Source organism: Cygnus atratus, chromosome 20 (genome assembly GCF_013377495.2).
Source record: "Cygnus atratus isolate AKBS03 ecotype Queensland, Australia chromosome 20, CAtr_DNAZoo_HiC_assembly, whole genome shotgun sequence".
NCBI classification, from domain to species: Eukaryota; Metazoa; Chordata; class Aves; order Anseriformes; family Anatidae; genus Cygnus; species Cygnus atratus.
The window spans coordinates 341,282-363,534 of record NC_066381.1 but is presented as its reverse complement, the minus strand read 5'-3'; the positions used below and the strand labels follow the sequence as shown (position 1 = coordinate 363,534).

The following is a 22,253-nucleotide window of genomic DNA, read 5'->3' as shown; positions in this document are numbered from 1 at the left end:
GCCCCAGGAATTGAAAACTTGGTATGATAATGATGTGCTTTGACATTGAGAAAAGACACAGAAAAGAAACAATAGGCTCACCTTTTCTCCAAACGCTCCTTTAGCTGACTCTCTCTCACTCCTTGTGGGTGTAGGCAATCTAGCAGCTCATCCAAATCCTTCTGATTGTCACACAGAAACCTGAAAGATACATTACCTGATTTTGGTGCATGTTCTATCGCTGTGGCAACAATTCCTTCTTTTAAACAGTTCACAAATATCAGTAGACAGGAATGACAATTAACCTACATCAAACCCCATGGAGCAAGGTGAAAAACTTCCAGTAATGCTGGCATAAGCATTCTGACTAAGAGAGGCCTCATTTCAAGGTTCCCAAATGTAGCTAATTCCAGAGTAACAAAAACAATAACACAGAACTGATTTGTAGAGTTTTTTTCCCTGCATTAAGTTTATTCAAACATTGGCATCTGAATTTAGTCATCTACCCCAGGGATTAGATTCACTAAATTGCAGTCAGTTTAAGTCATCTGAATGTCATTTTTGATGCACTAGAAAAGATTAACATGCTATGCACTGCATAGTATGGCAATTTAATCATTCTTTCTGCAGAGCCTTCAACCTATGTCATTAACCCAAGGAGTCCCTAGATTAAAAAAAGGGTATGTCAGCTTATACCATGACTGCTGATGTTACAGATTTGAGACTGTGAAGGCTATGCCCTCTGCAAGTGTAGATCTCCTTCCTAAGAAACCTGCATTAACATGAAAGCTTAAATATAGTACGTGAAAACTATATTCATTAGCTTTAAACCTTTTTGCTCAGAAAGTCCTTCAGGAGAGTAACGTTAATCTGCAGTTAGCTGAATCTAATAGGGCTACACTTATGCAGTTCTCTACACAAGGCATTTTCAGCAATTCCAGAGTACAACCAAAACACTAGTTTTAATGCTGGTTGGTAGATTTAAAATAGCTTTGAGACAACCTGAAACTTTTTTCTTTTTTTCCCTTCAACACTTTTCTATGATGTCATGGAGCCTTCTCACCTCAGACATGCATGTGTGCTGGACAGAGGTGGGAGAATTAGTATACAATCTGAGTTTCAAAGCTCATTTACAGAAAATATGGTTAATTATGCATCTAATAGATGATCAGTTCTTAAACAAGGGATCTGAATGAATAGCAAAGTCAACCTTAAATGGAAACAACTGCAAAGGATCACTATGTGATCCTTACCAGACACAGAGAAGACTCCGGTTCTAATTTTTCTTCTTGGGCACAAGCTCAGATGAACCAAGCAACAACTAGAGAAGGATGCTGTCCTGGTTCTTGTAGAATAACAGTATCTGCAACAGTTTCTTTTTCTGGCAGAAATAATTATTAAATATTGTATCTGAAACAAAAATATTTTGGAGTTCTAGCATGCTCGTATTAGGGTAATGGCCTGACACCCTGCATTTCTTTAGTAAATTAATCACTCTAATAAAATACAGGATTGATTGTTTAAAAATGGAAGAAAAATGGTTCCTTGCCAGTCATCTGCTCCAGTACACTCCAACCCTGCAAGGCATTCTCACTGTGCACAAAGGGATCAAATCTTTTGGCCACCACTACCTTTTGCACACCCTCCCTACAAGACACAGGACGGAGCAGCTCCAAATATCAAAGATATTTCACCCCCTGGAGCCTAGCGCATGCACTTCAAAAGCATCAGCTTTTGGGCTGGTCATGGGATCCAACAGACATTCACACAAACCCTTAACAACCCTAAGTCAAACAATGTAACTCCTGTCTTTTGCTAACAGATACCACTCATGGTGACTCATTAGCATTCCTACATTCACTGTAAGGTCTACCGAGAGACCACTGCAAAAACTAGCACTTCTAACTCTACTGGACTTCATTAAATAGAGAAATTTCTCTAGAATATTTGATATCAAATTGCTGCCAAAATCTTGGGGAAAATCTCAAGATTAATCCTAAACCATATTTCAGTATGAAGAACCTGTCACAGTATGGGAACGGCATAAACCAAGCTTCAAAACAGTTGTCCTGCAGATACCCGGCAGAGTACTATTTCTCAGCATGTTGAGGTTGCCTAGGTCATGATGCTGCAAGTGATACACCATGGGATCCAGTTGGAAAATACCTGAAAAAGACACTACTGCCCAAGCTTTCTCAGCTTTCCCTCAAGGGTACAAAACTAGGAGAATTCCCTGCACAGTTTTCTTCACTAATGAAAATGTAAGGGCACTGGAAATGGTTAACATATTGCACTTAGATTCTCCAGTTACATGGTTTGGGGAAAGACAACACAGGCTGCTGGCCAGAGTGAGAAAGCAGATAACATCCTTCTAATAAAGGTAGAAAGGGCTAAATCCTAGCACAACTTTGTTTCTGTTGAAAAGGAAATGGGACAGGAAAAGGGGAGCATCTGCAACATGCACGTGAGCTTTCCCAGTCCTCCCTGTGAATAAGAACTAGACTTCTAGGAGCAGGTACTCTTCTACATCAGCTTGAACTCAAATGCATATAATATAAACACATTAAAGAGGTACCTGTGTTTGTTTGGTGGCACCTTGCTGCTTTGTGCAGCCCCAGCTCCTGGTTCTCAAACCAACACCATACATTCCCTACCCCCTGAAGGAACCACCTGCACCTCCAGCTAGGGCTCAACCAGCATGAAGCTGGGAGCATGGACATGATAAAACAGGGCTAGCATTTTAACTGGGGGAGGCAACAGGGCTGTGAGACTGTGAGTCTTGGTAAGAGGGAAGGGAAAGTAATTGGTGCCATTAATGTGGCTTGACACAGAGCTTATGCATAGTAACACAATCCAGAATAAAGGGAAAGAAATCTGTGGGAGAGTCAAGACTAGATGAAGGCCTTTGAACTGACCTGAAAGGGGGAAGCCTGACTGGGGTAATAGCTTCCTGCATCCCTAAACAACAGCCATGAGTCTTTTCTTATCTATCTGGCAGAGCAAGCCACCAGACTGGTCAGCAATCATAACAGAAGGGACGCAAGACACAAGTATCAAGTCAAAAGGAGCTATCAGTATTCATTCAGGTTGAATATTCCCACATGTTCTCAGGCTACAGGCTGCAAGGGACAGAAAGAAAGGTATAAAACCTGGACTGCAGACTAGGGAATGAAGAAATCAAGAGGACAACATCTAGAGGAGCCCAGGATCAGTACCTGCTCTGGAGGGTTGGTAGAAACAGGGAAACTCCATCTGTAGAATATAGTCGTGAGAATGGAGTCTGTCAGCACCCACTCATGGTTAACTCAAATTGTCTGCTGAGGGGACCCGCCATACCATGGTGTATTCCTAATAGATGAAGAACAACGGCAGTTACTCTGCAGAGATGCCACTATTTTTAAAATTCAACTCCTTTCTGACCAGGACGAGTGAGAAGTCTCCTGCATAGTAACATGCTGCAAAGGTTTCAATTAACTTGGGTTTCTTGCAGGAAAGACAGACGTGTACATTTCAAGGACCACATGTCCCGAGGCTTTATAAGATTTTTCTTTTTTTAATAAGCATCAACATTAGTGAAAGTGGTGTATGATATGGTACTGGTTCTTCCATCTGGATATGACAGAGGCTAGACAAATAACCACACATTTATGATTCTGAATGAGAACAATGACTCACTTCTAGGATAGAACAGTGAGCACTCTTCTTTTGGGGGCAAAGTACTAAAAGCAGAAACCACTTCCACGAGACACTGTTTCTGTAGCTCTTGGTGGAAATATGGATTCTATTGCTCCCTTTATCAATATCCTACAAGCTCCCAACCTCAATGAGAAAAAGGGCAGGACTGAATTACAACCATTCATGGAGCTAATTTGGTTTTCATTCCAAAGACTCAATCTAAGTATAGCAGGGTAAAGCTAAACATATTTATTCTACATGAGGCTACATTTAATCCCATTTTAGACATTCTACTACGAAAAAGAGACAGGTGACAGGAATTAAAGAACACAAAGAAATGAAACTTCCTATGTACTACATGCTAATATTGTGAGTTCAAGATGAACCAGCCCTTGCATCCAAACAACAGGACATGTAGATATCCAAGGACTTCAGTACGGTTTGAGGGCTTCTCATTCTGTACAAGGACAATGTGCAAAAAGCAGCCAAGGAGGACAAATTCCCTAACCACCTATGCTCATGGGAGTCCTTGAGACAGGCAAGATTGATGGCAATCATCAGAGAGCAAAATATTATAATAGGAATATGGATTTCCTCAGAGGGAAGTTCTAGTTGCTGGCTATCCTCTGAAACAAGTGATCTCAGGCTGTCACCTTTTTTGGGAGGAGGTACATCAGCTGATCTGAAGTAATTTCCCCCCTATTTCAAAAGAAAACCAAAACCAATCAACCAAAAACAAACCACTGTCATTTGCTAGTTTAGTTTTCTGATCTGTTGTTTTCTGCATCAAAAGAAAATGCTTTCTTAAGGAGACTTCTCCATTCTCCTCTAGCACTACTCTCCATCTCCCTGTTGAACATACACAGAGTATTTCTATAACCCTTATATGAACCATAGTGAGAATGTTTTCTTATTGTTGCTACTGTTCCCCCCGCCCCAAAGTTTTCTCAAACCTTTTTTCACCCCAAAGGTAAGAGTCAGCACGTAGTATGGAAACTTTAAGATGATCTTTTTGAAAGCATTTTAGGCTTTTAGCTGCCAGTTTAAGCTTTATAATTATTATTAAGCTTCCTAATTTTTGTTCTCTTTAAAATACAAGAATACTAGATCTAAGCATTCTGTGGTCAATTCTCACAAAGCCTCTCTTCAACAACACAATATAATTCAGTCCTGAGACTATACAGGACCTGGTTCAAAAAAGCTGTTTCTCCTGGTTTGTATGACTAGTTACTCCAGAAGACACTCCTACCTAAATCACTCCAATCTTTCTCAGCAGGTCAGTGAGAGTTGCCAACCTGATCAAGCAATTCAGCAGCGTAACTTCAAGTGCTGTGCTTTTTCAAAGACAGCCTGGTTACAAATTATATGGATTCTGTGTTACTTAGCTCATCTGATTTGGCTGTATGTTGTCTTCAATTCATAGCAACATGCATTACTAGTTTAAACTATGGTTTTCCATTTATAATTTGTCCTTCTACTGGAAGTCACCTTGCCAACTCTGCTAAATGAAGAAGTATTAGAAGAGGCAGTTAGAAGGAGCTGAAAGAACTTTCTTGTGGATCATACAACCTATGATCTTCTGTTTAGCGCCCATGCCCTAGGAATGCCAAAGTTCAAGAAATTGAGCAATGTGATGAGATGTGCCAAGGACTAGACTGAGAAAGGGGTGGAGATTTCCTATGGCAATGTTAGACAGAGTGAAGGCATGCACAGGAAACTGCTATCTCCTACAACTCACTGTCAATGGAAGAGAAAGGGTACAACCGTATCAGGAATCAGTGATTCATCTAAACCATCAGCATTGACCAAGATGTCCACTAATTTCAGTCTCTTTGATAGTTCCTGATGGGAGAGCATGAACATGTAAAGTATAGTAAAGTATTGCTGACTTCAGTGGAACTATGCTTTGGAGCTAAACTCACAACTAGTGATATTTAGCAAAGATGAAGTAATCCCACTTTGTGAGTCAACAGTGGAAAACTCCAGAAAAAAGCCACTGGTAACAGAGGAGCTGAAGGAACAAGTACTTTGTGAGAATTACTTCTCAGGCTTACCTAAAAACAGCTTCACAGTCTTTCACAGGTAGTTTAAGTAGGTAAAGATGTAGCCAATTTCCCTTCTCTCATGGGAACACTGCTAATCACTCCTTACCACACAAGGCAAATGGCCAACAGATTTTCTTTAAAGGCCTTACTAGAGTCAGTCACTAGAGTAAGTCACAAACATACTCAAAGGCAAACTGTTTAGATTTGATTCACTTAGAAGACATGTTGGTAGCTATTGCTTGGCACTGGGAATCATTAAAGGGATAACAGACTGTTCACACGTAATAGTAATTTCGCTAAGCTAAAATAATCATCAGTAGCAACAACAACAAAAAAAAATCAATTCCGTGATATGGTGCTATCAGAGAACAAATGGATTCCACCAGCATGCTATGAAACCCATCAAGAAAGCTAACACTAAAAAGGAACTGAGGGATAACTCCACGTCTCACATAGTGCAAGAACATGCAGGGTATACGTCTGGCTCCAAAGATACCAATGAAAACTAATTTCACATGCTCAAGGACCCCATGTACTACAATTCAGGTCTGCTGAGACAAGCCATGAAAGAAAGCCTGGACAGTTAGATAGGTCACTGCTCCCCCAGCTTTTTCAAAAGACCACAGCAAATCTTTTCAATTAACAATTCTTCTGATTATAAAATACAGAAAATCAGTACATCAAAGTGGTGTTTTACCAGAGTAACCTATACTGGCTCTAAGTCTGATTGATTAGAATTGTTCTACTGCCTCTTGGATCAGGTGCTCTATTAGCCATTTGCTACTAGCAACAGAGGCCTGACAGTCCAATAAACTATTTCAACTGTTAAGTACTGAAAGAACACTAGGTATATAGCAGCTATTAAATGACATCTCTGTTTAGTTTCCTTGACCTTTATATTTTAATTACTTTGCAGATATAAGGCATGTATTACCATAAGTTCTGTCCCTGCTTGGGCACTGTGGTCTCTGCAGGAAGGTCCACAGCATGTACAGACCGATGAAGCGCACTCCCTCTGCCATCCGTGGCTGTGCTCTTCCGCTTGTCTATAAGAGAAGAGCACAAGCTCAAATGTATTCTCATTCATGCTTCTCCTCAGACACAAATTTTATTTTTCAAAAACTAACCTACCTTCATTTAGGTACTTATGATCAGCACCTAGGCCAGCAGTACATTTTCCAGAGAAAACTACTCCAGCACTAGTTTGCTAAAGCTCACAGTATACGCATTTGTAGAAATACAAATATTAAAGAAAATATTATTGAATCATTAAACATGCACACAGAATTATAAAAAAAAACATTCCTACTATTTCAAATACGTACTAATTTCACTCTTTAGCTATACACTGACAACATACTTTTAAATTTGAAGGTGATACAAACAGAATGTATTTCTGAGCATCTTACCCCAACAGTCTGACATGAATTTAACACTTTGCTCATTAAGTTTCAAATGGGAAGTGTGAAAAATCTTTGCATAATAGCTCAGTAAATACATAGGCAATACCTGATAAACTAATACAGCTGGAAGCAAGGTGGTATACAGGAACATTGGCAGGTCAACATTTGAACAAATTCACATAAGAAAATAAGCCCATTGAGGATCACTGAATGATACAACTTTTAACACAAATCATCAAGATGCAGGAGGCTGGAAAGTTACACTGGATGAAATATCACTGTATGTTTGCCTCGTTTTTCTACAGATGTCTACTCCAACCAATGTATAAGACAGGATACCACCAAAGAAGGGCTCTCTGATTTAATTCAATATAACCTGCTGCACGTTGTATTGCTGTAGATTAACTCGATGACAGTCTATGTTTCAAATGCAACAAATTATCAGGACTGCAACTGCAACTGGAATTAGACTACAGTACACTCTTCTGTACCAGGAACACATAAAAACATCATGCTTCCCCCCCACAGAAGGATTTTTGAGCATGGCCAAGTTCTGCGTGCAATGCTCAGCTACCCAGGCTTGAAGTCACCAAGGCAAAATTGGTGACTAGGAGAGGAAGCACTGGAACTTCAGCTTATCGTTGCCCCTCATCAGCACATTCGGAACAAGGTGAACAGCAGGCTGAGAGGACATGTGCGAGAGGGACTCTTTGCCAAAATGTCCTCAATCAGCGAGCTACAGGTGTCTAGACACCTGCTCTGCTTGACGCTATTTCAGTGGGGTCTGTGTGAAAGCTCTGAACAGGCCTATGGTGAAAAGTTTGGCTCGTTGCTCCTCCAGATAAACAGCATGTTTGTCCTCTGTGACAAGAAAAGTAATCTGGAAGTTGTGCCACTGGTGGAGCATTAGCATGGTGATAGCTATCCTCACTCCCTGCAACAGGCAATCAACTACTTGTCCAAGAATTTTGACACACTGTAGCCCAACAGGTACAGAGTAAAACAGTGTGGTTACTACACAGTTGACATCAACTGCTTTTAAGAGAGAGGTGATCATATCCCATGGTCCTTACGTGGTACACTGCAGACAGTCTCAAGATCTGCAGCGGTAGCAGGAAATCTTAATGAACGAACTCTCCCATGTGCAGGTTTTCTGAGTTCACAATAGGTTTAGATCAGAGGAAGCCCACAAAGACACAGACTAGCCAGTTCTCTCTCAAGTTGACAAACCCATCCTAACAGTTAGACAGCAACAAAGGAAACACCCACAGAGAAGCCAGATGATCATACCTCCTGGGCTGTAGTCCTTTTTCACTTCTTCTTTTTTCTGATGGGGAAGGATGAATCTGTAGTCTATACTGTCATGCACCCAGCCTTTTTCAATGAACAAGCCAGGAACCTCATCCGAAAACAGCCAATACCTGCAGGGTACGGCACACATACATGTTAACAGGTACCTGTCTCCTTTTTTGGCTGCATTTACACACATCCATTTTTACATGCACAAGGAGGAGAGCATGTGTGTCCTCGACTCAACAAAAACTGAGCACACCTGCATCTTTGAGAAACTAAAAGAGCTTTTATTAAAATCCATTCTAACAGCCTTTCAGTATAACAAACAGGAAGAAGAGAAGGCAGTAACTAGATTCTTGAGTACTGATGTGAGCACTTGAAGTTCTGCTGGCCAGTGGATTGTAACCTCCACAGTCAGCTTTTTCCTTTCCTATGTAAACGAGTGAAAACTGGCACACTCTTTATACACAAAAACTCATTTCTGCTCTCCTTCACAGTCCAATGCAGAGAGTACTCTCGACACCCTCTGTACCTATCAATTCTTTGGAGCTACTACCTGCTAAAGCTCCTGTCAAAGGGGACAGCCAGCAGCATGCAATCATTTCCTTTCCTACCTGTTATGATTACGGTCAGTGCCAATTGGGGTCCTGCGCATCACAAGCTTCGCCTTGGCAATTCCATCCTGGAATGTTTTCTCAGCTGCAGCTTTATGCTTCCGGATTCTTTCTTCCTCTGCTTCTTTCTCCATCCTCACTGTTGGAATTAGCATGGGGAAGTATTAGCATTCTTCTACTGTATTTATACATCAATATTATCTTTTATTTTACTAGGTCAGGTGGGAAAAATAATTTATTGGTGACTTTGCTTAATATTCTTTTAATGCAGCCAGCCACCTTTCATACAATCTTCCACAATCCTTTCTAGAAAAAGAATAAATCAAAAGTCATCAAGAAGTTGAGGCATAAAGATGAACCGGCTTTTGGAAAGAGGAAAGTTTGGATAAGAATAGATTGGAGAAAGTATTCATTATTTTTCCTCCTAACAGATCAATGAAGTGGCATTTGCTGCTGTGCAACTCCACGTAACAAAGGTCTTTCTTTAATTACAGCACAAAGTACAATAAGGAATTCTGCTCTAGCCAGCTCAAACATAGGGAGCAGTACAGCAACAACATGACTCAAGTCAGCATGGCTAACAGACATCTGCATCTCCATGACTGCAGCTATGGGGAATGGTCGCCCAACTAGCTGACCTACTGAACAAACAGACCTGGCACAACAGAAGCCTCTTCCAGGCACCAATGTCTCACAACAGTGACTCAGTCATGTCTCCTAACCATCTCACTCTTTTCCAGATATGCTATGACGTGGAAGAGCGTTAAAGTAGAAAGCTCAGGTTTCTCCCTCATGACAGAAGTACTACAGTCTCAGTAGCTCTCAATATGCATTTTTTTTTTTTGGTCAACAAACAATCAAAAACTCAACAACCCTAAAACTGCCTAAATCTTAGCATCACAGGCTCCTTGGGAGAGTCTTACCGACAAAACACATTACTTCATATCTCTAGGTAGGTAATGAGCAAGAAGAAACGCAGCTACTGCCAAGAGACAAAACATTAAGGTCAAGGGGATTTATGCTTCTTTTGATAGTTCAAAATTCTCTCAAACAACAGGTATACTTCCACCAAGAAGCAGGTGTAACAAGACCATATGGAAAGGGTGAGCTGGAAAGGGGCAGATAAAAACTAGAACAGAGAGGTTGCATGCTGGTTGCTAGCTCAAGGAGAAAGCTGACTTCTTGCTAGGAAGCAGCCCTTTTCCCAGGGCTGTTACCTACTCTCTCTTGCAGCCATTTTCTGTATCAAGATAGATTTGATAACAACAGTTGATGAGTAAATACCTGGTCCGTCTCTGAAGTCCTGCCAATGTAATCAATCCTGAGTGATTAGAGGAAACATGCTGAAAAACATACCCTTGCATTTGTTACACCAACTCAATTGATCAGCTTTTACATAATAAAAACAACTATATAATAAAACCAACTCTTGGCAGTCTGCGAGATCACACACCTACCAGTGTCCACTAGGCATAGAGCTCACTCCAAAAAGTCTGTGACAACCCAGATGGAGGGCCTGCCAGAGACGTGGAAGTTCAGGCCTCTGGCTGCAGGGAGTGCCTGCCACTGCCAGGGGAGGGCTTCAGGGAGACTGCCTGTTCTCAGGGGGCAGGTCTGCTCACCATAGTGGCTGGCCTCAAGGAAGAGGCAGAGAGACTGATGAGCATCAGGGAGAGTGTGCAGGAGATTGCCTGGTAGAGTACCTCCCTGTTGTGCCAGAGAGAAGGGCAGTGGGTGATGGAGGGTACCAAAAAGACAGGAGGGCTGGAAGCGAGTCCCAGTTCGGTGCTGCAGGCAACCCCGCTCCCTACCTACCTCGCTTCCCCAGGTACCCCCCTGTAACAGGTTTGATGCCCTTGATCCTGAAGGAGAGGTAGGCAAGGACATGGTGGAAGGCCTGCCTATGAGGTCACGTAGGAAGAGGCAGTCAACACCATGCCTCAAGACCAAGACTGGCTCCAAAAAGAAAGAAAGAAGGGTAATTGTAGTAGGAGATTCACTTCTGAGAGGAACAGAGGGACCAATATGCAGAGTTGACCCTTATCATAGGGAAGTCGGCAGCCTACCTGGAGCCCAGATCATGGATATCACCAGGACATTCCCCAACCTGGTGTGCTCCACAGACTACTACCCACTACTGATCTTCCAGACAGGTAGGGAAGAAGCTGCGTCCTGTAGTCTGAGGGGAATGAAGAAAGATTTCAAGGCCTTGGGATGGTTAGTGAAAGAGTCTGGGGCACAAGTTATTTTCTCTTCCCTCCTTCCATTCTGGGGTGATGATGTGGGATGGAATAGAAGAATCCAGTTCATAAACGCTTGGCTACATGATTGGTGCTACAGGCAGGGCTTTGGGTTCTTTGATAATGGCTGTTTTTTTTTATAAGACACCAGGCCTGACAGTGATAGGTGGGAAAGGTTTATCTCACAGGGGCAAAATTGTTCTGGGACAGGAATTAGCATGGCTCATTCGGAAAGCTTTAAACTAGATGCAAAGGGGGATGGGGTTGTAGCTGGGCTTGCACTGGTGGGGCAGCACCCTAACACTGATGAAGACCGGGCAGCCTCCCATGCCCCCGGGGTGAAATCGGCGTGCTCATCTCGCTCCCTGAAGTGCCTGTACACCAATGCACATAGCATGGGGAATATGCACACCATATGCACAATAGCATGGGGAATAAGCAGGAGGAGTTAGAAATCCGTGTTCAGTCAGGGGACTATGACCTAGTGGCAACTACAGAGACATGGTGGGACAGCTCACGTGACTGGAATGCGGTCATGGATAGGTCCGTCCTGCTCAGGAAAGACAGGCCAGCAAGGCGAGGTGGCGGAGTTGCTCTTTACGTAAGAGAGCAACTCCATTGTATTGAGTACTGTGCAGGGGCAGATGAGGAGCGAGTTGAGAGTCTTGGGGGTGAGAATTAAGGGACAAGCTGGCATAGGGGATACTGTTGTCTGCTGTGGGTGTCTATTACAGGCTACCAGATCAGGATGAGGAAGTTGGTGAGGCCTTCTACAGGCAGCTGATAGGAGCCTCACAATCACAGGCCCCGGTTATCGTGGGGGATTTCAACTACCCTGACATTTGCTGGAAAGCCTACTCAGCCAGCCATCCACGGTCCAGAAGGTTCCTTCACTGTATCAATGATAATTTCCTGATGCAAGCGGCAGATGTGCCAACTAGGAGACGAGTGCTGCTGGATCTTGTCCTCCCTAACAAGGAGGGGCTGGTTGAAGCGGTGAAGGTTGAGGGCAGCCTTGGTTGCAGTGACCACGAGATGGTGCAGTTCAGGATCTCATGTGGCAGGAATAGAATATCAAGCAGAATCGCAACCCTGGACTTCAGTAGGGCTGACTTTGGCCTTTTCAAGCAATTGGTAGGGGAAACCCCATGAGACAAGGTACTTGAAGGTACCGGGACCCAACATAGTTGGTTAGCATTCAAGGACTGCTTCTTCCGAGCTCAAGATCAGAGCATCCCAACACGGAGGAAGTCAAGAGAGCCAGGAGACCTACATGGTTAAACAGGGAAGTGCTAGGCAAACTCAAGTGGAAGAGGAGAGTCTACAGATCATGGAAGGAGGGGCTGGCCATTTGGGAGGAATATGTTGTCAGATGATGTAGGGAGGCAACTAGGAAAGGTAAGGCCTCCTTAGAATTAAACCCTGCAGGAGGGGTCAACGACAACAGAAAGGGCTTCTTCAAATACACTGCGGATAAGACTAGCGCTAGAGGCAATGTAGGCCTACTGATGAATGAGGTGGGTGTTCAGGTGACAGCAGATAATACCTTCTTTGTCTCTGTCCATAATGCTGGAGGCTGTGCTGAGGAGCCCTGGACCCCTGAGGTCCCAGAGGAAGCTGGAATAAAGGAGGAATTTGCCTTGGTTGATAAGGACTGCGTTAAGGACGAATTAAGCAAGCTAGACATCCATAAATCCACAGGTCCTGATGGGATGCACCAACAGGTGCTGAGGGAGCTGGCTGAAGTCAGTGCTAGCCCACTCTCCATCATCTTTGGTAAGTCGTGGGAAATGGGAGAGGTGCCTGAGGACTAGAGGAAAGCAAATGTCACTCTGGTCTTCAAAAAGGACAAGAAGGAGGATCTGGGTAACTATAGACTGGTCAGCCTCACCTCCATCCCTGGAAAGGTGATGGAACAACTTATCCTTGGCGTAGTCTCTAGTCATATCAAGGATAAAAGGGTCATTGGGGCAGTCAACATGGCTTCATCAAGGGCAAGTCATACTTGGCCAACCTGATAGTCTTTTATGAAGATGTAACCAGGTGGATAGATGATGGTAAAGCAGTGGACATGGTCTATCTTGATTTCAGTAAAGCATGTGACACCATCTCCCACAGCATCCTCACAGCTAAAGTGACTATGTGTTATCTGAATGATCAGGTAGTGAGGGGGGACTGTGAACTGCTTGAAAGAAAGAAGCCAAAGAGTTGTGGTCAATGGGACGGAGTCTAGTGGAGTCCCTCAAGGGTCAGTACTGGGACCAGTACTACTCAATATATTCATCAATGACTTGGACGGGGGAATGGAGTGTGCCATCAGCAAGTTTGCTGATGACACTAAACTGGAAGGAGTGGCTGACATGCTGGAAGGCCGTGCTGCCATCCAGCAGCACCTAGACAGGCTGGAGAGTTGGGCAGGGAGAAATTTAATGAAATATAACGAGGGCAAGTGTAATGCCCTGCATCTGGGCAAGAACAACCCCAGACACCAGTATAAGTTGGGGACTGCCCTGCTGGAAAGCAGCGTGGGGGGGAGACCTGGGGATGCTGGTGGATGGCCAGATGACCATGAGCCTGTACTGTGCCCAAGAAGGCCAATAGCAGCCTGAGGTGTTATCAGAAGGGCTGTGGTTAGTAGGTTGAGAGAAGTTCTCCCTCTACTCTGCGCTGATAAGACTACATCTGCAATATTGTGTCCAGTTCTGGGCCCCTCACTTGAAGAAGGACAGGGAACTGCTTGAGAGCAGCAGAAAGAGCAGAGAGCAGCGCAGAGCCACGAGGATGATTAAGGGAGTGGAGCATCTCCCTTACGAGGAAAGGCTGAGGGAGCTCGGTCTCTTTACCTTGGAGAAGAGGAGACTGAGGGGTGACCTTATTAATGTTTATAAATACATAAAGGGGAAGTGTCAGGAGGATGGAGCCAGGCTCTTCTGGGTGACATCCAGTCATAGGACAAGGGGCAATGAATGCAAGCTGAAACACAGGAGGTTCCGCTTAAATATGAGAAAACTTGTTCCACAGTTAGGTTGATGGAGCACTGGAACAGGCTGCCCAGGAGGGTTGTGGAGTCTCCTTCTCTGGACTTTCAAAACCCACCTGGACATGTTCCTGTGTGACATGATTTAGGTGTTCCTGCTCCGGCGGGGGGATTGGACTAGGTGATCTTTCAAGATCCCTTCCAATCCCTAACATTCCGTGATTCTGTGAAAATCAAATTAAAGGGCTCCACAAATTTTAATTTGTGATAGCAAGCTAGTTTCTGTCCTTTCATCTCTAGCAGGCTTTGTTAGCTGTGTAAAATTCCAGCTCCCCATTCTCCTTCAGACTGTACAGGAGATACTGCTTTTATCATGTAGTGATAAAGTAAAAAAACAATTAGTAAGTGCTGGGGTAACACGGAAATGGAAGTGACTTGACTTCTACTATCAAGAAAGTACAGATATTAATCACATTATCAATACAGGAAGTTATGTATTGACTTATTTTAAGCCAAGAAAGAATAAAAAATATATGCTTTTTTACACTAGTGTTTTTTTTAAAGCTGAGAGTATCTTGGTAATACTGGCCACAATCTTCATAGGCTTAACTTGAAGGTGGTTAGCACTCAGTGTTACGGATGTGACGTGAGTGGTGACAAAGACACCTCTGACTGCAATACATACACACCCACCCACCAGCTAAACCACTGCACTGTAGGTGTTGTCTCAACTGCTCTTTTACTTCCCCCAGAGATATTATCATTATTAAAAAGTAAATGCAGCTGAAGTGGTGCAAAAGATGATACACTCTCACAGGCCACAAAAAGCCACAGGAGACAGCTCTCACTGTAGTTACCAAGATTTGTTTTTCCACAAACTGTAATTGCACCAGCCCCAAGTCTGAAGTCCTTAAAGGTTAGCTCAGAGCTGCTAGCTCTGCAGCCCAAACTAGGGCACCATCAACATGAACCAAGATCTTTGGTACTTTGATGGTACCTTAATGCCTGATTAGCAAGTGCTTAACAGATAAAATGTTAGGGTTTGTTATGTGGAAATGAAGCAATATGAATTCAAACCTTAATGAGAGGCTGAATCCTTCCTTCCTTGTCTGCCAGAAAAAAAGTTGGCTCATAGAAAAGAGAATATTCAGAATGTCTGTGATCTGGGCAAAAGAGTTCAAGCCAGAGCAGTGAAATTCCTTACATTTAATATTAACAAGAGGCTCCTAGACAGACAGAAACTAATATGTGGTAGAAGCTGTACAAGATGTAGCACGAGCAAACAAGCATCTACTGAATTATCTACTGAATTCCCTTTAGAGGAGTCATGTGAACATTTACCTTATTTTATTATTACTGAGACTGATTGATTCTGTTGAAATTAGACCTTTCAGATCTTCTAAGTGATGTGAGTCTTAGAAGTATAAATAATTACTTTCAATGCAAAGCATTGTTGTATCTAGTAGGATACTTCCTTAGGAGTCTCAGGTTATTCTGTTATTTATCTATTCTTGTCTGCCTAGAACAAATACCCCCAGACTCTAGCTAAGTCATGTAAGTCAGGCTCCATGCAAAATTTTTGTCCCTCAGCTGTCTGAGGGTCTGTCTAATAACCTAGATGGGCTATGCTGTCCACTTCCATCTGCCCTGCACCCACATTTACAAACCAAAAAAGCCATACCCTGAAGTACAATTCCATTAGCATTTCACTGCTCATAATCAATACACCTTAGCATACACATTCAATACACCACTATGTACACAGAGATATTCAAAGTTTGGTATTGCAACTGATGATCTACAGAGGTTTTCGGTTAATCATTTGTATTTATATACAACTCCGTAACTAATTCTTTAAAGTGAAAAACTGTAAACTGAAATTTGTTGCCCGTGTCCTTACCCAGGAGAAGCCTGCTAGCATCGACCTGACAATGTGCAAGGCAGCAGGGCCAGCAGAACTGTGGGAACTAGCTTTTAGGCAGGAAACATCTCCTAGTATACGTAACATAGCATATGTTATATATAACATAACCTGAGTCAGAAGCTGCTTGGACATGGACATATACCTTTTTTTGTTTTCCGCCCCCAAAGCGGTTTCTGTACTCCATCCTTCCCTAGCCTGACAGAATTAGAAAAGGTACTATTCAGAAGATACAAAGATAGAATACTAAAATCAGTTATTACTTTTTCTTAACATTCCAGATTTTGAGCCACCATACAAACACCTATAACTTTTCCCAACCTGTCAGTAATAAAGCCCTACAGTAGCTGAATTATACTTCTGTAAGCTAATCTCTTAAAAGCAGCTAACGCTTTTGGAAACAGACTGATGATTTTGCCACTAATTTATTCTCCCCTACTCCATGACACACAAATGCTCTACTCTCTCCTCCATTTTTCTTACCTCTCATTTGTCTTTCTTGTTGCTCTCTCTCTTTCTTGGCTTGGATGGCAAGAAGGCGTCTGCTTTTCACAGCACTGATCATATCATCAGCTTCTATTTCTACCCGATGCTCTATTTTTACCATTTCATTTTTTTTCTTTTCATTTCTTCCCATTGTATTCTCATCTTTCCCGTTCTCCTTGCTCTTGGCCACCATTTCTTTCCGCTTCTGTTTTTCTGCTCTCTTCTTGTCATTTTCTTCCTTTAAGATAGCTAGGCGCTCCTTCCACAGCTCAGCTGACGTCTGCTGCTTGGCCTCCACATGATCCTGCACTGAGTAAGTCATTAGAATCCGGTGGCACAGAGCTCCAAGTATCTGTAATTTCTCTTCAGGAGTCAACTCAAAGAACTCAGAAGTCTCCAGCTTCTCCAAAAACTCATCCTGTACTTCATTATCCTCAAAAGTTGCCGAATCCTTGCTTTCATCTACATTATCTGAGACCTCACTTTCCTCTTGTACATCTGACTTGCGTAAGCAAAGGCGGACCAACTCAGATGCAGAATGCAACGTAAGTGGTATTTCAGAAAGCTTCATTCCCAGCTCAGCATAATCTTCAGCGATTTCATCCTGCAGCAGGGTCTGCAGAAGAATGACCAGTACCCGGTTCAAATAAAGGAAGCCTCCCTTTTCTGCACAAAGCGCTTCCATCAGGGAAACTGCTGTAATGGGATATTGAGCATCTGGCATCAATAAATCTGAGTAACAGCTCAGGAATTCCACCACCATAGCGACATCCCCGAACAGTGTATTAGGAAGTCCTTCTGGAGTATCAACCAGTTTAAAAGTGGGCAAGTTCTTCCCTTTGAGATCTTGGTCCTCAAATCTTTTCTGTTTTTCCAGTTTTTCCTTCATCTCCTTCTCCTTCCGCTCTTTTGCTCTCTCCTTCAGTTTCTCTTTCAGCTTTTCCCTTTTCTTCTTCAGATACTCCTTGCGCTGCTCCTCTGTCATGGTGGCCCATTTCTTCCTGTGTTCTAGAAGCTCATAGCGTTTCTGTACTAGTCCTCGTAAATCCTCAGGGAGACGGGCACGATCCTCGTTTGAGAGTAACCTGGCTGTTTTGGAGATGATGCAGGAAAGTGCACTTTTTTTGTCTTCCCGGTCCTTGTTTTCTTTGTAATAGGCAATGAGATGGAGTGCTGCAGGAGGCAGATGTTTCTGGGGTTTCCCCGAAGACCTAGGAGTGCCTCCAGAATTCCTGGGAGCCCTGGACATCTTAGTAGTACCTTTAGCCATGTCTAGTAGTGTCATTTGTTTCATTTTCATCTTAGGGGTCTTCAAGCCTTTCCTAGGAGACTTTGATTTCCCTGATGTTTTCTGCCCATTTAAAACCCTTTTGCCTCTCTGCTTTTTGTCCAAGGATTTGTTGCTGCCCTTTCCCAGTCGGCTCCTCTTTGGAATGTGAAAGTTAGAACCAAGTTTACCAGGCGACATGATTTTCATCACCTCTTCCAACTCCTCTTTGGGAGACTTTGAGTTCTTAGAATTTTTCACCTTCAGTGGAGAGCCAATAATAGATTTCTCCAGGTGCACATGACACCACAGAGTAGGGCTCAGTGGCTGACCCAGAGATGTACCATCAGTTTTGGATTTCTTGGAAGGTTTTCTGTCAGGCGATCCAGAGCTCTTCCTCTTGGTTGAGGTGTTGAGTGTCATATACTAAAATTAAAGATTTTATATTAATATTTCAAGGTATGTAAAGGTCATCTAGATTCTTTACATTTTTCCCTTCCATGAACAAGTAGCACTCAATATTTTAAGGGTAATGAAGACTTCTGCAGTAGCTTTCAATAGGCTTCATTCACTAGGTTGCTTATGAGGTTATTAGCTCATTCCAGAAAGTTAACATTTGGCTTCATGAAATGTAATACTAAAAAAAAAGTATTTTCAATATTTCTTACTGCATTGCACAAAACCACCGTGTTTCTACTTAAAAAGTTGTGGGGAGAGGGTTTGCTTGGGAAATGCTGACAATTTCAAAAAACTATTCCTCTGCTCAAAGAGATTTCTTAGCAGGTCCTGTAGGGTTCAGTCCTGGACCCCACCCATGTCTCCATCCAGATGGAAACTGACGGGGCACAGATGTGATGGGCAACAGAAATTCAGAGACTTGTCTCTGAACTGCCTGAAAGTTTCAAGAGCTGCATTCTCACTGCTTTTTAAATATGAGGTCTGTAATGAAAGCGAAAAGAAAGAAAGAATTCTGATTTAATGTAATTGAATATCTGATTGTTTTTAAGCTTTTGAAGTGACCCACCTGACAGCATACTTTTAACACAGAACAGTTTAACATAAAGCCAAACAGACTGATTTCAGCATCTCAATTCAGTTTCAGGAATCAGAATACTAATTCATTTCAAGAAGTAGTATTCTTATAAGTGTCTTACATTTTTTTCACCTTTAAGATATGGATAAAATTATCAGAAAACAGAAGCTGAAAAGTTATAATTACTTAGCAAGAAAAAATGTCTGCAGTGGTAAGCACAGCTAAAGATGCAAGCACCTAAGAAGTACGTACGTAAGAACAGACACACAAATGTGATCAAGGTAAGCCTGCCAAAGAAAATCAGATTTGCTGGCTTCTGAATGTTCACTCTTGAATGTCTTATGCCAATTTAAGAGTCCTCATTAGCCACTTAGAGTTTTTACTGAAGACAGCACCCAAGCTGAATCCAGCATCTGCATTACTTCATTCTACAAAAATTGTGTCGACTTCTTTGCTGAAGAGAATTACTTAATCTGAAAGCATCCAATATTAATATGAATTATCATAATTACAAACTAACAAATATTAGATCTACAACATATACTGTATATTAAACTGTCAGTTATACAACAAAGTTATTTTGCTAGAACACCGACTTTGGATTAATAAATTCTCCAATCACTTCTTCGTGTTTAAAATTCAATGTAAATTCAATCCCTGTGCCAAGTGGAAAACAAACTACAGAAAGTGCCATCCCTAAACACAAAGCTAAGGAATTCTGTAAGACACAGAAGATGTTACAGTTGTGTATTTTTCCTTATACCAAAAATACGCCTCTATCTGTGTGCTCACTAAAAGATTGTAGGCCATCAGCAAGCATTTTAATTTCTAGCAAGACAGTGACCTGAAATCTGTGAGCTGTATTTACCCTTGCTGCAACACGAATAATTTCTTTTTCTCTTTAAGCACATTTACAGCGTTCTAAAAGAGTCCACAGAAACTTGCTTGAAAAGGGCAGTATCCTCCTGATAAGGAAGAGGAATACAGCAAATGTTTCTGGTTCTGTTTTAGAATAAAGCTTGATGAAAATTGAGTCCATGAAAAAGTGAGTTTACTAGAAGAAAAATTAGTGTTTTCTACACCAAAGATGAACAGAAGATTTCATGATACTGCATTTACTCAGCTAACAGTAGATTTGGCTAGTCATTACAATGGACTGGAAAAGAAAAACACCCCTACTCAGTATTCAGTACAAAATTTGTGGTATCTGCCATTTCTCAGTCCAGCACCATAAAAACACTAAGTACCAAGTAAAACATATTCAGCTCTTCCACTGTAATTAAGAAAATTGGGCAATAATTCGTATTTACCAGGTAAGGAATATAGCTCTTCTGTTCGTCTTAGACCAGGAAATCTTGTCACTACTTACATACAAGTAACGCAAATCATTACTGAAAGAGTTAAGAAAAGTCAAGTCACAGTACATAACTCAAATTTTCAACGTGGACCATTGTTTCAGAAATTCAAGCTGTGTCACACCTTAGGGATAAAGGGTTAATGATCAAAGGAGTGGACATTCCTGCTCTGCATGTCTCTAGAAGCACCAGAAGCGAAATGGCACACTGAAGTCTTGGCCAGGGCCACTTTCTCACCCATTCCCCACCCTTAAACACAGGAGATACTTTTAGGAATTCTTACCTTATGTGGGTCAAGCAAGAAGTCACTAAATTTACTGGGGAGAGAATATTTCTTCACTAACTCATCCTCCACTACCCACGGGGCATTCTCGCCTGTGCCAGCCCGTAGAGCATTATGCCGGATGAAGTACCTCAGGATCTCCTTGTTGGGAGGACGTTCTGTACGGACTAAGCTATCTGCTGGTACGTTGCTAATGATCTTGGAGATAAACAGACAGAATGTTAACATTAAACTTCTAGACCCATTATAGATATAGATTTAGTCATATCACTAAAAGGAGCGCGGGCTGTTACACTGCTTCACATCCACAAACTCTCCACTCCACTCTTTTGAAACTCTTACAAATATTCAAAACAAAACAAACAGAACTTGCAGAACTGAGATGCATAATAGAGATTGGTAGAAGATTTAGTTAGACAAAAAGCATCAAAAACATTAGTTTATGTTTCAGACTTCTTGCCAAAGCCCATCACTTTACTTGGCAGCAATGAAAGTCTCTGACCTTCCCCAGCATGTGTTTGCTACTAACTTAGAAGCTTTTACATGTTAGTGTATTTTGTTTTGATTTTTTTCCTGATACCAGAGGAGTAAGTCTGCAAGCAGTACTCACTGAGGTCAGCCTTGCCTCTCTGTCAAATTAGCAAACTCATGACAAAGCACTCAGCGGTGCTGCAGCTACACAGAGCTTCCTGAGGTGCAGGACGCTCAGAGAGGTTCCGTCAGAAGAAAAGCAGCAACTCCCACTCAGAATTATCAGTAGCCTACCTCTCACCAAGCTTCATTAACAGCCTGACCAGAGATTAGCTAGTCAACAGCAATGATTCAAAATTAATGAAGCACTGTGACTCAGCTTCCCTGTGTGGTACCAGGCAATTGTCGGGTGCCTCCATGCACAAAACCAAATTACATATAGCAACAGTGAGGCTAGTCAGCCTTGCTGAAAACCACAGCCATCTTGCTTCCAATACCTCAATTCCATCAGAAAGTACTACTACATTGTGCTGTGTACACATAATGGTTATTTAATTAAGCTTGCATGTTCACGTTGTAACAGAAAAGATTCAAGCAGTCATCTCACCTTGTCTTCATTTTTCAGCTTGACATCATATTTGTGTGGCAGGAATTTAGGTGGAACCCACTTCCTTTCTTCCTTCTTCAAAGAAGTGGGAAGCTTCCGAGGAGACCTACGTGCTCGATCATCTGACAAACCAAGACAAGACATTAAGTGTCTTAGAATTAGATTTAAAAAACAATTAAAGAATCAAGATCATAACTGGGACTGGACAACCCCCACATCATCCATACAGTGTTTGGATAGCTACAACATCAGGAAAAAAATCCCCAACTGGTTTTTAGACACATCCTGAAAACAAAGGCTGGGAAAGAAGTCCTTAAACAGGTCTGAAACAGAAGACAACAAGCTTCTTCAAGCAGCTTAAAAGACCACTTGAACTATTTTAATGCATCTCTTTACAGAAGGCAAGCTGCAACTACATACAGGGAGGGAGAAGAGTTTTATGAAGCTTACAAAGAGAAGACATGCTTCATAATGTAAGGAGTAATCTTCTTAGCAAGTTGGTGCTGAGAGCCCTAGCTGCATCTGCCGTGCCACATTTGAAATAATTTTCCTGCAGGAATTACCAGCTCCAAATTGAAGTAACTTTTAGTGTCATTTCACTTTC

The 22,253-nt window shown here is 42.2% G+C and overlaps 1 protein-coding gene across 1 annotated transcript in view; it reads right to left on the bottom strand.

Moving 5' to 3' along the window:
• The window catches only part of BAZ1B (bromodomain adjacent to zinc finger domain 1B), a 52,713-nt gene that overhangs the window by 16,988 nt on the left and 13,472 nt on the right, over positions 1-22,253 (bottom strand). The window contains exons 5-11 of the mRNA XM_035559102.1: positions 21,650-21,771; positions 20,572-20,769; positions 16,631-18,326; positions 9,010-9,148; positions 8,393-8,523; positions 6,634-6,745; positions 82-180 (exon numbers count right to left, since the gene is read on the bottom strand). Of these exons, the coding sequence (XP_035414995.1) occupies positions 82-180; positions 6,634-6,745; positions 8,393-8,523; positions 9,010-9,148; positions 16,631-18,326; positions 20,572-20,769; positions 21,650-21,771 (2,497 nt within the window). The remainder of the gene's footprint in view (positions 1-81; positions 181-6,633; positions 6,746-8,392; positions 8,524-9,009; positions 9,149-16,630; positions 18,327-20,571; positions 20,770-21,649; positions 21,772-22,253) is intronic.